Source organism: Xiphophorus maculatus, chromosome 1 (genome assembly GCF_002775205.1).
Source record: "Xiphophorus maculatus strain JP 163 A chromosome 1, X_maculatus-5.0-male, whole genome shotgun sequence".
NCBI classification, from domain to species: Eukaryota; Metazoa; Chordata; class Actinopteri; order Cyprinodontiformes; family Poeciliidae; genus Xiphophorus; species Xiphophorus maculatus.
Genome location: NC_036443.1, coordinates 24,275,052 through 24,291,296, shown reverse-complemented (window position 1 = coordinate 24,291,296; position 16,245 = coordinate 24,275,052). Strand labels below are relative to the sequence as shown.

Here is a 16,245-nt window from a genome sequence, read left to right as displayed (position 1 = left end):
CTGAATTATCTGACTTACATTGTTTTTTGAGTGCATTTAAATGAATAAAACAAATTTAACTTAAAGTGTTTTCTCTGTATGCCTATAATACACACATTTAACATATTATGTGGACGTTTGGGGCTAATTTACAGCCATTGTAATACAAAATGTAATACAAAAAAAAAATCTATATGAATACTACAGAAAGTGAGATACTGGGAACACACAAACCCGTTATTTTTTAAATCAAATGTCCTGAAATTCTGGGATCGTGTAACATTTAAAACTGTACGATTCATGTTTAAAGTAACTTTGACACAAAATAAGAAAGGTTTTGTGGCAGAGAGGGGGAAGGAAATTTAAATATAAAAAGCAATATATTAGAACAACCAAAAGAGCTTTTGTCCATCAGTGTGGATTGAATGATGAGTTTTAAAAAAAGTACAAATATAAGCCATAAACAGTTATGAACCAGAAATGCTTAAAAATGTATAAATAACTGTACATTTAAGGAGGAGAATGTGAGATTTAAGTGGAAATAATTTAAGTTTATCAGGTGTTTGGAGATTTGAATGTTTATAAGTTGATGAGAGAGAGGCAGGAAATCATAAGATGTATCGATACCTGCTCCTTTTCGGACAAGTAATGTACAATTGCACGTCGATCGTGCGTGATAATTGTTTTAATTTCTATCAGAAATAAATAAATAACATAAACAAGAGGGAGGGCACGTCGTGTTTGTGTGGAAAGCTTGTCACTGCGTCTCCTGGTCAGCAGCCCCCGCTTCTTCACAGCCTTCCTCCTCAGTGTCCTCCTCATCCTCTTTCTTCTCTGTCCGTGAAGGAGGCGTGGGGGCTAAAAGAGGAAGAGGAGGAGGAGGAGGCAGGGCATGTCAGGCTTTGGGGAGTGGAGCACAGGCGGCAGGCAGTGCATACAAACACACACCCCGACACGCACACAAACACGCTCAGTCAGCGTAAGTGAACCAAGCGCCGGCTCCACTCAGCTGTGAGTTGACTGGCTCTGTTTTCGCCAGTATGCCGCAGAGGAAGAGGAGTTTCACTTTTGGAGCCTATGGAGGGTAAGAATGAATGAGACTGATTCCTAATGACTCGCTTTAATGTGTGACTGAGTCTGAGTCTCTGTTATTAGCTGCTGCTTCGGTGACTGCGGAATATTTTCTACTTTGCCGTTCCTACACGGGAATGATGTCATTTTTATCGCCTTATTCCTGCATGTCTTTCTTGGTGTATTTATATCTTTTACTAATATTGTTCAAGTATGAGATTTTGATACTTGAACGGGATCAGTGTGACCAATAAATGAACTTAAAATGGGGGGAAATAAAACATTCCAATAGTATTAATCTACAGAAAAAGACAGCAGTTATACATATATATATATATATATATATTTTTTTTTTAGATATTCTTGCTTCTTATTCAGCATTTTTTAAGGTTTGTTGGCTTTTGCTGCGGCATTTTCTTTATTTTCTCTGACATACTCGAATGTTTGCAGGACACAAAGCATTAGTCAGCAAGTATTTTTGATGGGCATGAGGTAAATAGGTGTCCCGGTGCAACTGTTGCCTGGCAGAAGAGATCGATTGTGTGTTTGTGTTTGAAAATGGCCTGCAGAATGTCTTAAATATACGCTACTGTTAATTAAGAGGTTGCTAAAATGACCGAGCGGTACCAGCATTGGTACACACAGAACAAATGTTCTGAATTTTCCTGTTCAGATCACGAACTCTTGGCCTGAAAAATGATCCCATGTGTGAAGAAGGCTTGTAATTCTCCAGAGGAAAGTGCATGCTGAGCATGAACGCAGCTTTGCACTTTTTTTCCGCCTGCCAGCATATTCAGGTTTCCAGTTGTCAACGTTGCGAACATGTTTATGTACATGCAGTGTTGATGCTGACAGAAAAAAATCATAAACTTTTAAGACGGCAGCTTCGCTCTTGATCTGAGGAAAAGTTGTTGCTGCAATTAGGCATGTCACGATAATTAATAAATCAATTAATCTCATGAGAAATTAAACCAAGCTCGCTTGCATAATTTATCGTTTTTCTCTTTTTCTTCCAAAACTGGATGATAAAAGTCTATTTGGTCTCAAATATCCTTTATTTTGAAAGGCAGTTTTGCTTACAAAAACTTCACAATTAATTATATTTTTTGTTTCCGTTGTTTTGTTTGTTTATTTTTGGATATTTAAAATGTCTCCCAGTTCCAGTGTTAAATGTTCAATAGTATTTAAAGCTTATTGATCTTTGAGAATGGGTTCTTGCATTATTATACAGTTCTATTACTTTAAAATGGTCTCAAAACAACAATATTATAGTTTATCGTGATAACTTCTGGGACGATTTATCGTCCAGCAAAATTTGTTATCGTGGCAGACTTAGCTGTAATTTTTCAATAATTTTATGGACGAGCATATCTTGTTTTCACCAATATTCACGTTTGAATCTCAAACCCTTTCATTTGGGGTGCCACAGGGTTTATCTTTAGTACCCCTTCTATTTGCTGATACATTCATCGTGGAGAGTCAAACTCATTTTCGTTTTGGGCCAAATCAAGATCATAAAGGCTCTTAAAGGGCTGGTTGTACCACAATGTATTGATAAAACTTGGTCACAAACTGTTAGAATATCAATAAATTCTTAAAATTGAATAATATTATTGAAAAAATTTTCAGTTCCCTCAGGATTTTGCAATTCTTCTTGTAATTTTTTTAATACCAAAAATCAAAGTGTTTGTGGTTCTAATTTGGAAATATTTGCGATATTTGCACAAATTTATGACGGTGAATTTGACTTTTTATTACTCTCTGTGTAGCTCATGGAATTTAATCTGACATCAGTTAAAGTTGAGGCAGCTGTTCAGTACAGTAAAGAAAGTTTTTGACAATTTGAGAAAAATCCACAATAAACTCTCAATTGTTAGCACAGAAAAGTGCTAAATTTTGCTTGAATTTTGACGCTAACTCTCCAGGAGGGACTGATTGATAACGTTTGTTAGTAAATAGATAAAAACTGCATTGATTTGATTGATGGCATAATATTTAAGCACACTTAGTGTGTTGTCTAGAATCTAGAGGGCCACATAAGAAGCTACGGCGGGCCGATTTGGCCCACAGATTTGGCCTTGAGTTTGACACATGTTGTCTCGGGCTTATAATAAAAAAAAGTTTGATCTTTTTTAACCTCTTTATGCTGATGACTCCTGCTGCTTTGGCTCTCTGAATACCACAATGTTTGATGAAATGGCTGACTCGTATCGTGATTAACACTTGCATTCGGACATTTTGTTATTGTCCCTGACCTCTACATCGTTCTGCTTACATCTCCGACCCCTCAGTGCTTCATATCTCATCTTGTAATCTGAGATCACCTGGTCACAGGTTGTATTAACACCAGAGGAGATGGATCTTTAAAATTAATGGCACCTTGGTTGTGAATTGGGCTTTTTCATTATTTTTGTTAGAAAATCCTTAATTTGATCAGTTATGATAGCTTTATTCTGTTTTATGTTATGTATGGTTTGTTTTAACCCGATTTATATATATACAGCTCTGTTAAAACTGAAGAGCCCACTGCACTGAACCCGACTGAAAACCTCCTGGTTATTCCACCAAATATTGATTTTTGAGTTAAAACATCAGTATTGTTGTTTCTAAATCAATAGAAACTTGTTTTCTTTGCATTATTTGAGACCTGAAAGCATTGAATCTTCTTCGTTATTTTGACCGTTTCTCATTTTCTGCAAATAAAAGCAAAATTTTTGCTTGGAATTTCAGAGACATGTTGTCAATAGTTCATGGAATAAAAGAACAATGTTCATTTTCCTCAAACTTATACCTATAAAAAATAAAATCAGAGAAACTGATAGTTTTGCAGTGGTCTCTTCATTTTAGAGCTGTACATCTATTTATTTAACCTTTTATAGTTTACTTTGTGGTAGTTATCTGTAAAAGTCACAAACCTCTGTTTAAAAACATTGTGCCACTCTTTCAAAGGTTGAACAAGACATTAAAACGTTTGTCACTAATTAATTTTCTGTTGCTTCTTATTATGTTACTTCTGTCTAGTGAGTTGGTGTCCAACCCAAGGTTTCTGTTCTGTGTTTAACTAAAAGGCGTTTCCAAAGCTTTTAAAGAAACTTTATTGCATTTGCTCTTGTTAGACAGGACAGAAAGGTTAAAACTGAGAATATAATCCAGTTTCTTTCACTTCCATTCATGCAGAAACCAACGCTGCTTGGGCTGATACATATTTTCACTACATTATTTGTTTTACTTGCTGCTCATTACCGTTAGCAGCTCATCTTGAGCCGTTTTCACCCAAGAAAACATCTATTGTGTGAACAGGTCAGGTTTTTGTCTGTTAAAATATAAACAGCTGCTTCTCTCTTTGGGTTTCATTCATGCAATACTTGGCAGTAATGCAAAAAGTACACTTTAAAGCTTCAGGCCAGAAGAAATGACAAACAGTCACAACTTTAGTGCTGCAAGAAACATTTTAAATACTAATTTCTGCCTTTGTATCACACACTTCTTTTTGTATTTCTTTAATACTCTTTTTATTTTGTTGGTTTCACATTGACTGTTCCTCGAGAACTTTAACTTTCAGTTGTTTGGAATCAGTTTTCAACTCGTGCTGAGTCAGTCTGATTGTAATCTTACTCAGAAATGTTTCTCCAGAGGGGAAATATGTGTTGAAATCTGAAAGAAAACAGGTAGTGACAACAACTGCTGTGGCTGTTGAAGTGAACAGCTGTGAGACTATTTATTGTGCCTTGTCATCATCTTTATGATATGAAGAGGGGTAAAGGTGACACATGAAAGTATTTATAGGTAGGTGTTTTATAACAGCACTATTCAGACTTGAAAGACAAGCCTTCAATACGGGAGATTTACTTTTTAAGTTTTCAATCTGCTGTATAAAGAGAGCAGATGTTTCCAACAAAACAGACTAAAGTTGTAGCAGAACTGCACTAGATTATCTTCATTTATGTTAGTCCAATGAGATTGTAGCGTGGTTGTTACTCCGGTCTGTGCTGGTGGAGAAAAGCTAAATTAAAAGGCAAAGCTCTTGTTTATATTCAGGTGAGGACTAGAGAAAAGTCAACCTGCTCAACTGTTACAATCTCATACTTTAAGGAGTTAACGAGGATACTTTTTGGATACTTCCACAAAGTGTATACTTGAACACTCCATCACAGTATTGAAGCCTAAAGTAGCATTCATCCCATTGGTTGTGGCTGTGTTTTCAAAGAATAAGGAAAGTGAAACAGAAAATAGAGATAGGAAATGGTTGATCAAATGCTAACACTTCCAAGAGTATCAAATCAAATCAAATTTTATTTGTATAGCACATTTCAGCAGCAAGGCATTTCAAAGTGCTTTACATCATATCAAACACAGAAACACAATGCAACATAGAATCAACAATCAAAACACGACATTAAGTCAAGTTCCATCAATAAATTTGTAATTGATTACGTTTCAAATACAATCCTAAACAGGTGGGATATTATCGGAGGAGACGCACAAAACTATCACTGCACCTGACCCACAAGAACACAACCACATCTCCAACGTACATCATGTGCCTGTCACAAAACCAACACAAACCACACAAATACAGTCCACATGCCCATAATGTGCATGGCCCACTAAAACAGCTGACCTATTCTACTGGTTTTTTTTCTTTACAAATTATGCTAAATTATAAAAATGGGAAAACAAAGCCTACCCGTGTGACCCACAGGAGGTGGAGGATGGAGATTCCCATGTTCAGGTGGTGTATAAGGTGTCCAGAAGAAAGTCCAGAAGGTGAAGCAACAGTATATGCTTAATTTCTACTCTTTGGGCAAACATTTAGACTAGATTTAACTGTTTAACCCACAGTTTTAGCACGATGCTCAGAAAGAGTGCGGCAGATGTCACGGTTGTCCAACCTGATAACCCGTCAGCTCTTCAGTTCGCAAAACCACAAAGAAAAAGTTAATAAACCAGCGACCCCACCAGAACCGTGCTTGTGATAAAAAGCTCAGGCAGGATCCAAACAACCGCCGGAGGGATCAAACTCTGCTCATTAATTTTTAGCTTACAGAAAAAGCGCCAAGCCATCAAATAAGCAAAAGTAATCTGATGTACCTGTGCCCACCCCACAGACTCACACAGATGCGGGCTTCATACAAGACGCTTTGACACAAAATATCTATTTTCTCTGCAATTTTGTTAATTGCAAAGAGGATTAGATAATAAACAAAACAATCCCATAACTATTTACGTAAAGGAAAATCTCAAGGTAAGCTGCATAGCTTCACGCGCTACTGCCAGAAGGGTTGGAGGTGATTCAGACGTCTTTTCATACGCTTAGGAAGTGTTCCAACTAGGAGAAGAGGTGTATGCTGAGCCAAAGAACGGATGCATAGATTGGTCTGCTGTATTTGACCTCGTTATTTGTTGTTTGTTTCATCTTCTGCAGCTAGTGGAACAATTGATTGAAGACAGTGGGGGAGTGAACGAGCTTTCTATTTTAAGCAAACTGTAATTTTTTTTGTATGTGGCAGTGGCCTGGAAAGGCATTACTCTTGACATTTTGGTATGTCAGCCTGATAGATCAGCGGGGGATGTGTAATACACCCTGCCTGCTTCATTTTATTGGCATTCAATGAAAGAAATGCAGTCGCCAAGGAGCTCAAGATACAAGACACCGCTCTCCCAATCAACCTTTGATGCAGCTGGTATTTGTTTTGCACAAGGTAGATCATGACCTCGCTGAGAATTGCTATTTTCTACAAAAAGGTTTGCAGTCCAGATTGATCATGTAGTTGTAAAAATAACTTTTTTCTGTCTATTACTTGTAGAAGATCACATGTTTGTTAATAAGATGATGCATACTGTAGCTATGTGGCTTTGTCTGGTGGCTCTGCTCATAAACTCCTAATCATGACAGAGCTATGAACTGCTAAATGAGCGCCCTCACAGTCTGAACAATGAAGCTCTATGTTGCATAGAAAAGCTGGAAGAATGCTCGTCAGTCCTGTGAAAAAAAGAAAACAGCTGAATGGAAAGATCGGCATTGTTTTGAAATCTGAGATGTTCTCTGTTGTTATTGGTAAGGTCATCTGGTTATTTGAAAAATGCCATTCCTGCAAGTAAACAAGAGGACAAAAAAAATGAGAATAGTTTGGTTTAATCTGCAGATTCTGAGAGGAATTTAACATTTTACTCTGAATGAAAAAATGTTTCTTTATATTCATATATTTAAATCAGCTGTTTTTGACAACCTGTTGTTTAAACCTTACACTGTAAAACATTTGAAGGTGGTTTAATTTGAAAATGAAAGTCCACCTCCTGCCTTAAAAGTGCAATTAAAGTCAACAATTAAATTATTTTGGTTTTAACTCAGAAATTAAAGTTCATGAAGTTGATTTAACAACAAATACAAGTTGTCTAAACATTGTTTTTAAGTTAATAAATCTTGAATTGTGGATTTTAACGTAATGCTGCGATTTAAACCAAATAATTATTTCACAATATACAAGAAAAAAACTTCCCTCACAAAGTTAAAGAGCCACATTTCTCTGTTATTTTAACTCACATTATCAAGTTAAAATATCTACTTATTTTACTTTAGAATAATTTAAATTCTTGTTTCAAATTGCAAGAACAAAATTTCTGATCTGATAATGAATTTTATTAAATATTACAATGAATTCAGCTCAGAAACATTTAGTATGAACAGGACATTATCATCAAGCATTAAAATAAACATTTCCTTTAATAACACACAAGAGTCAGATCAATATAACACACTTCCAAGCTGCTAAGCACTCTGAGAAATAGTTCATACTCCTGTCTTTTTCTTCTTTCAGTTTTTTAAGTGCTAACCTAAAAACTCTAGTTTATTCAACTCTGGGAGGTCTGACAAAATGAATAAAAAGTTAATAAAAATTATTACTGTACGTTTATCTCACACATTTAGGTTCAAAATCTAAAACTCGCTAAATTTATTTGACTTAAAGAGCAGGTGAGAGTAGACAAACTAAATGCAGCTCAAATGTTTTACAGTGTACTGCATTAAGACAAAAGACAACAGCGGACAAACTAATTTTGTTTGAACAAAGGTAAACGTTGACATGATTAAAGATGACTGTGCAGCAAAGCAGAGCTGCTGGAGGCCAGGCAGCGCGTTCAAGCACCCTTCTGAGGGCAGTGGCCAAACAAACAGCAGTTGCAGGGCAACCAGAGGGCCCTTCAAGGGCCCTGAAGGGGGCCCACCATGCATATTTACTGTAACAGTCACATTCACATTCATATCTACAACCGCAAACCATCTGTAACAAATAGGAAGCCGAGGCATGTTAGCTTTAGTCATCTGTCTAATGTTGACCATAACTCTAATGTTCAATTAATTTTTTCTTGACTATGAGTATAAAATCATGAACAAGTCTGTGGGATAATTGGGGTGTCAAACTCATTTTCATTTTGGGACAGATCAAAAATGTTCTTAAAGGGCCGGTTGTGGCAGAATATATTGATAAAGCCAATTAAATGGTTAAAATATCAACAAATAGTCGTTCCTCCAGGATCTTGTGATTGTTTTAGTGCTTTGTAGTAATCAAAATGACAGATTCTGTGGTGCCAAGATAAAACTGATTGTAAAGACGTTTTGTGATAATGTATGACGTTAAATGTGACTTTTTATTACTCACCGTTTCGTATTTTGGACCAATTTTGGAAATATTTGCAGTAAAATCTGAAAAAAAATTGTAGATTTGTTGAACTTGTGTGAATTTTGCAGATCTGTGAAAAACTGGAAGAACTTATTGATGTAACTTGGAGTCCAGAGGGCCACATAAAAAGATTAAGTGGGCCAGATTTGGCCCCCTGGCCTTGAGTTTGACACATGTGTTGAAAAGCATCATGACAGTAAATCAGGAGTGTCCAAAGTGTGGTCGGGGGACCATTTGTGGCCCTTGGGTTGAGTTTTGCGGCCCCCATCTCCAGATCAAAGATGATATAAATTTGACAGCACAGATGATTAATGTAGATTTTTTATTTTTAGTCAAGGTACCGGTAAATTAACTATAAACATAATTTTCTTAGAATAGAAAATGTTGAGTACAACACAAAGTATTTGTCTTTTTATAACTAAACTTTTATAAACCTATAAAAAATGCAAAATGAAAATTCAACTTTGCTCCTCCTCAACTAGCTTTTATTTAATTTATTTAATAATAAAACCTAAATGCTTTTCTGTTAATACAGCAAAAACTTTCTAAAGTTTTACAATGAAAAATGTCTCTTTCCTACAAAAAACAAACACAAAAAAATCTACTTTACTTCCTTGAATTTATTTTTATTTTCTTGGCCCACAAGTACTTTTTACTCAACTATTTTGGTCCTTGTGAATAAACGTTTGGACACGCCTTCAGTAAATCCTTAATACATTATATTAAAACTTAGAAATGTCCTTTTTCAGTGCATTTAGAAAGGTTTTACAGAATTTCCTTTTACATTCTGTGTTTTTATAGAAATTTATTTGACAGTACAACAGAAAGTAGTGAACTGTAAATGTGTGGTGAACATTTTTACTCAGCCCCCTTCATTCTGATACCCCCAAATGAAACTGCCTAATTTATAAATCCATCTCTGTATGAATATAACTGTCATTAAATACAAGGCAAAGCTACAGGAAATCCTTACAAAGTCTAATTATCCACCCGTAATATCAATGGAAAGGTTTCTATGAATCATGTGTGAGTGGCCCAGTCAAAGTTCAAACCTTAATTCAACAATAAATATGTGGTAAAACCTTCAAATTAATGTTCACAGAGATTCTCCATCCAGTATGACTTAGATTGTAGCTATTATTTTAATGGGAACATATTATACTTTTTAATATTTCAATACAAATTTAGAATAATAAAATATGAATAACACTGAATCAAAGATCAAAACTTCCCTGATCCACAAAAAGACACAAATCAATGAATTATTAAAATCATTCATTGATATATAATCAGAGAATCAAGAAACGATTATCACACATGCGTCAAGCACACAAACGTTGTTGGTTTACGCTGGACTCTTGTCATAAATATCCCTGTGGAACCGATGTGTGTTTGTTACGGTGTTTCTTACTGTACCGCGGCGCCAAATGAGGACATTCAGCGTCTTTGTGCTCATTTCTGTGGGCTGAATGAGCCCATTGACAGCAGCTCAGTCAGCCCACACAGGCTGCCCAGATCTGCTCACGTTTACTATTGTTTTGACAATGTTTCTGTTGGTTATTAATAAAGAGCATTTTTCAGAACTACGAGCCTTTAGAGCGTCTCAGTGTCAACTGTTGTTTCAATATTACGTAGAAAAATGTGAAATGAGGGTCTGATGTGGATGTTAATGTGAGTAAGACGGATCCAATGGTTTTAGATTCGAGGTTATAATAGTTTAAAACTAACAAAATAGCAAAAACTAAAAAACTGAAAGATTTTGTTAACTAAAAATAAAATGGTAAATAATGGTGAGAAAACTATAACTAACTTGAACTATGTCATGCATTTATAAAAGTAACTAAAACATGCTATAATTATAGATATACTATCCTTCATTTTTTGTGTTTATCAATTTTTTTATTAGCCTTTCAAATTTAAATAGATGTTTTATTTGGTACACAAGCAGCTTATGTCATTTGTCAGCACTAATCCACAAAATGGCAACAGCAAAAGTTGTGAGGAAACACCAGTCAGTTGTTCAGCAATAATTTAATATATCTTTTTGAAAATGGAATTTTCTGTTGAGCCCAATCGATGTAAATATAATCATAATACAATACTTTGACCTTTTTGCCTAAAAAATTACAGTAACTTAAAAACTGAAGAAAAAATAAACTATATTTAGTATTTAATTAATAAAAACTAATAAACATATTCTGACTAATTAAAGCTAAATGAATTAGACCACATGTGTCAAATTGAAGGCCTGAGGGCCGGATCTGGCCCGCTGCAGCTCTTTATGTTGCCCTCTAGACTCCAGATTACATCAATAAGTCACTGCAGGTTTTAACCATTCTACAAAATTCACATAGAATCAACAGATCCGCAAATGTTTTCAGATTTTACTGCAATTTTCTCTCAGAATTAGTCATAAACATTGGATTTAAGTGACTGCTGTCTGAGCCTTACTTGATGTCAAGTTATAATCCGTGACCGATACGGCGATTAATAAAAAGTCACGTTTAATATCATACATTAGTGCAAATATCGCAAGAAATCCTTACAAATGTTTCTAAATTAGCACCACAAAATCTGTGATTTTGATTACAAAAAAAATGTTTAAGAAACACTTTCTGAATGCTGAAACAAACATGTATTTATTGATATTCTAACAGTTTAATGGGGATAATCAATACATTCTGGAACAACCAGCCCTTTAAGTGTATTCAGATTCTTGATATGACCCAAAATGAAAATGAGTTTGACAAACGAAAAAGTCACGACAAAATAAAACTAAACTATAACCCTGGTTAAGCTGCTTTTAAATTAAACTTACAACATTTGCCATGGACTGCTAAAGAATTACATAAATGTATGTAATGTGGGCTGCACAATGGTGCGGTTGGTAGCACTGTTGCCTTGCAGCAAGAAGGTCCTGGGTTCAATTCCCGGCCCAGGGTCTTTTTGCATGGAGTTTGCATGTGTTGCATGTGGAGTTTGGGTTCTCTCCAGGTGCTCCGGCTTCCTCCCACAGTCCAAAAACATGACTGTCAGGTAAATTGGTCTCTCTAAATTCTCCCTAGGTGTGTGTGTGCATGGTTGTTTGTCCTGTCTGTCTCTGTGTTGCCCTGCGACAGACTGGCGACCTGTCCAGGGTGACCCCGCCTCTCGCCCAGAATGTTAGCTGGAGATAGACACCAGCACACCTCCCGATCCCTCTAAGGGACAAGGGTGTTCAGAAAACGGATGGATGGATATTTCAGGATGTCATTTATTGCCATAGACAGCACAGAAAGATACAGTCTGTATAAATGTGGTGTAGGATAGTCTGCCATTTGTGTGAAGTGAAGCGAGATCACATGATTGGTCATTTCTCTGTCAGGGTTTGCATCCCCACCCCCTCATTCTCCTGTCAAACTTCCCTTTCCCCACTGTTGTGCTGCACTTTCTGTGTTTTTGCTGTCAACACATATTTTTATCCAGAACCAGGGAGAAGTGTTGCCTGGAGAATTGGGTTGTCTCCTACTTTCTGTCTGAATCGGTCCGTTCAATAAAACACTAAGGCGTCATGCTCAGTAACATCCGCTAAAACAATGTTCAGACTTTCTCACATGTTTTCTGCTGTTTGAAATTAGGATGTAAGCTTCATTAAAAGGTTATTTTCTTAAAGAGGGAGGTCAGATTTTTTTCATAAAGAATTTATGAGAAGTCAGTATCTTATCTGAAGTTGAAACTTCTCTGAGAATCTTCATTAGGATAGAACTGAGATTAATCAGATGCATTCATCCATCCTTTACAGTTCATAAGTTTACAGTAGATCAAGGGTGTCCAAACTTTTTGTCACGTGGGACAAAACTGTAGACTCAACTGTAGTTGCGGGCCAAAAAAGTCCAACTAAAATCAAGCAAATAAAGACGCCCGATACTTACTGTAGAGCCAAAACGTGAAAGGGATTTTTACAACAATGTATTAGGGAAATGGTAGATGGAAAATAGGAGTACATTTCTGCCACAGACTCAGAAATTTTGTGATTAATCTCAGAAAATTTGTAGAAACTTTTCATCCATCCATCCATCCATCCATCCATCCATCCATCCATCCATCCATCCATCCATTTTCTTCCGCTTATCCGGGGTCAGGTCACGGGGGTAGCAGCTTCAGAAGGGAGGCCCAGACTTCCCTCTCCCAGCCACTTGTTCTAGCTCCTCCGGGGGAATCCCAAGCCGTTCCCAGGCCAGCCGAGAGACATAGTCTCTCCAGGGTGTCCTGGGCCTCCTCCCGGTGGGATGTGCCAGGAACACCTCACCAGGGAGGCGTCCAGGGGGCATCCTGACCAGATACCTGAGCCACCTCAACTGGCTCCTCTCGCTGTGAAGGAGCAGCGGCTCTACTCTGAGTCCCTCCTGAATGACTGAGCTTCTCACCCTATCTCTAAGGGAGAGCCCAGCCACCCTACGGAGAAAACCCATTTCGGCCGCTTGTATCCGTGATCTCTTTCTTTCGGTCATGACCCAAAGCTCATGACCATAGATGAGGGTGGGAATGTAGATCGACCGGTAAATCGAGAGCTTCGCTTTTTGGCTCAGCTCTCTCTTCACCACGATGGACCGGTACAACGCCTGCTTGACGGCAGATGCTGCGCCAATCCGCCTGTCGATCTCCCGCTCCCTTCTTCCCTCATTCGTGAACAAGATCCCAAGATACTTGAACTCCTCCACTTGGGGCAGGACACCCCCCCCCCCCCCCCGACCCAGAGAAGGTACCTTCTCCGGGAAGTAGAAATTTTTCGACAATTGAAATTCAGAAATGTCCATGTTTTTTTCTAGAAAATTTGTGACATTACTCTCAAAATGTTGGGGTTTTATTGGCAGAAATGTAGCAAAATTTGCACATTTTCTGCATTGAAAGAAAAATAATTTTCATGACGGCCTGAACCAGGCCACTTGGATATCCGATACGTATGTGAACATCATTGATACTCGACAAACGTCACTACTCTGCGTCCTGATGCGCGAAAACGGGGAGAAAAACAACAACCATGACGGAAAATAATGAGAATAAAATAATGTTAATATGTTGTTCTGCTCGGACAACAACTTTAACATCATAAGCTGTTAGCATTGTTAGCATCCATGTTTACTTCCACAAACACTAAGCACTTCTTTTTTTTATCGCTGTTAGAAAAACTCAGAGCACAGTCTGTTCGTGTGACGTTATTGCGACCTCTTCTGTGCATGCGGGACACTTTCAGGCTGTTTGGGTCAGTTCAGGCTGCAGTGTGAACGTAGCCTTAGTTAGCAACTGATGGTGTATGGAAAGGTCCGAAGTCCCAGGATGATTGGGTAAAGTTTAGTTAGGTTATGATCTGTTTACAGTGTTTCTTACATTTTGGGTTAGAAAAATCCTGAAGGAACATGCCGCAGCGCCAGATTTATGTCCGAGTAATGAGTCGTGATTTTTAAGCTGGATTTCTTCAGGCTGGATTTACTTGCTGTGAGCAATGTCGCTGATTTGATACGCACTAATGGCCTCGGCTAATTTTTAAAGTGAGGGAAATGTTAAAAAAAAGTTTGCAGAGAGAGGGAGGAAATCTCATGCAGATGAAGTGGACCTACTTTCTTGTAAAGTGCCACAGCTGTTGACACTGGTGGGTCTCTCCTTGAGCTTTCTCATCCCTCCTGGATGTTTGTTTCCATGACTACCACTGGGTAGGCTGATACCTTAAAAGCAAGGAGGAATCACAAATTTTGGTGTAATATTTGCATGTATTGCTAAGCTTTTAAAATGTTGTCATTCATGTGGACTATTATTACATCTCCCAATGGGATTAGGTGTAAAAACTTTACTCAAAACGCAGATTATACGAACCCATTTGACTTTCCGTATTATATGGTATAAATTCCACTTTATTACAGAAGTATTCACATAACTTACACTTTTTCACAGCTTTTCACATTACAACTACAAAATAAATTATGTATATTTACTGGAAAAATAAATATGGTTCTTAACTTTTAATATTTTTTTTCAAATACAAAAGTGTTTTTAGTACAACTAATTACCATAAAAGAGTGACAGAGCAGAAAGCGAATATATAAAATCAAATTAGATCAAACTTCTCCCCTTACATAAAAACATGGAGAATAGGTGACAATGAAACTACAGCCAGATCTACAGTGGAAAGATTTAGATCAAGTCACATTCAGATGTTAGGATGGCCTAGTCAAAGTCCAGCTCAAAATCCAACTGAGAATCTATTATGAATCTCTTTAGGGACTTCTGAGTAATTACAGGCAAATAGAAAAAGTATGTGACACTTTTCAGATTTTTATACGTTAAAAACCATGTGTTATAATTTGAATTTTGATTTATCGTTGTCACAATAAATTACAATTAATGATCTTAAAAACCCCCAAACTATCCACATTTTCTAGATGGATAGTTTTGCTTTTTTTCCTCCACCGTTTGTTCAATGAGAGCATCAGTAAATATGAATAAATTAGAAAATATGATTACCTCAGATACTGTGTGCAGTAAAAATCACACTTTTTTATGTGACTGGTGTCCTGAAGAAGCAAATTGCATATGGGAATTGTGAATTGTATAAAGTTCACTAAAAATAAGTAATAAATAATTAAAAAAAAAATAAAATCAGAATAGTGCAGCACAAAGCATAACTCCGGAGTTATGCTTTGTGCATAAATTCAATAGATTGTAGCGTTAAATGTGATGTATGTGAGCACATTGAAGAGATAGGAAGACTTTTATGATTTATTTAAACACCTTATATATAATACCTGTTATCTAGAACCTACTTTCACTGGCAAATCATTTGTGCAGCAGTATCTGTCCTCTGTCTCAACTGCTGAGTTTTATGTTTTTCTACTCACTCAAACTGTTTATTTAATATTTGCTCCAAAGATTTTGATATTCCCGCTTGGAGCCTCGCTCTTTATTCCCGGCACACCCTGCTTGATCTCATTTTATGGGAATTTTATAAAACTTGAGAAGGGATGAGCAGCAGAGGAAGAAGTTCAGAAAAATGTTTTTGCAAGTGATTCATGCAAAAACAAACTTTCTCTCCAGACTTCAGTTCCCCTCGTACCTGGCTCCAGGCCCTGTTTCCTGTAACTAACTCTGTTTTCCGATAAGGAGGAAGTTTTAAGCTTTCATTTGATTCTTTTGCAAATTTCTCACCAGAAAAGGAGAAGTCCTAACTTTGTTTTTTACTTTTGGTTCCAGCGTCTCCTCTTTTTGGGTTTATTGCGATTGGCTGCGGTTTTGTTTGTTATTGTTGAATGAATAAATTAGAAGCCAGTTTTTGCCATTACTATTGTTCTTTGCATTCCTTTCATTCCACTTCTTTTAGGGAATAAGTAGAAATAGTTACAAAAGTTTGAATGATTGACTTCATATTTCACTTTCCTTTTCCCTTGAAAAAGAAAGTTGCTCTTGCAGAACAAAAATATGTTTCATTTCAACACAACATATCCCCATATTATGGCCTGATTATTACTTCTGTTTTATAATAAAT

At 36.8% G+C, this 16,245-nt stretch overlaps 1 protein-coding gene across 9 annotated transcripts in view; it reads left to right on the top strand.

Annotated features, from left to right (window-relative positions):
* The first annotated feature begins 866 nt into the window (after positions 1-866).
* The window catches only part of LOC102223169 (rap1 GTPase-activating protein 1-like), a 64,056-nt gene continuing 48,677 nt past the window's right edge, over positions 867-16,245 (top strand). For 3 of the 9 annotated variants that reach the window (XM_023333125.1, XM_023333116.1, XM_023333121.1), the window contains exon 1: positions 867-1,063. In XM_023333125.1, coding sequence (XP_023188893.1) covers positions 1,020-1,063 — 44 coding nt within the window. In that variant the 5' untranslated portion in view covers positions 867-1,019. The remainder of the gene's footprint in view (positions 1,064-16,245) is intronic. The other 6 variants (XM_023333155.1, XM_023333112.1, XM_023333108.1 and 3 more) reach the window with 3 other exon arrangements.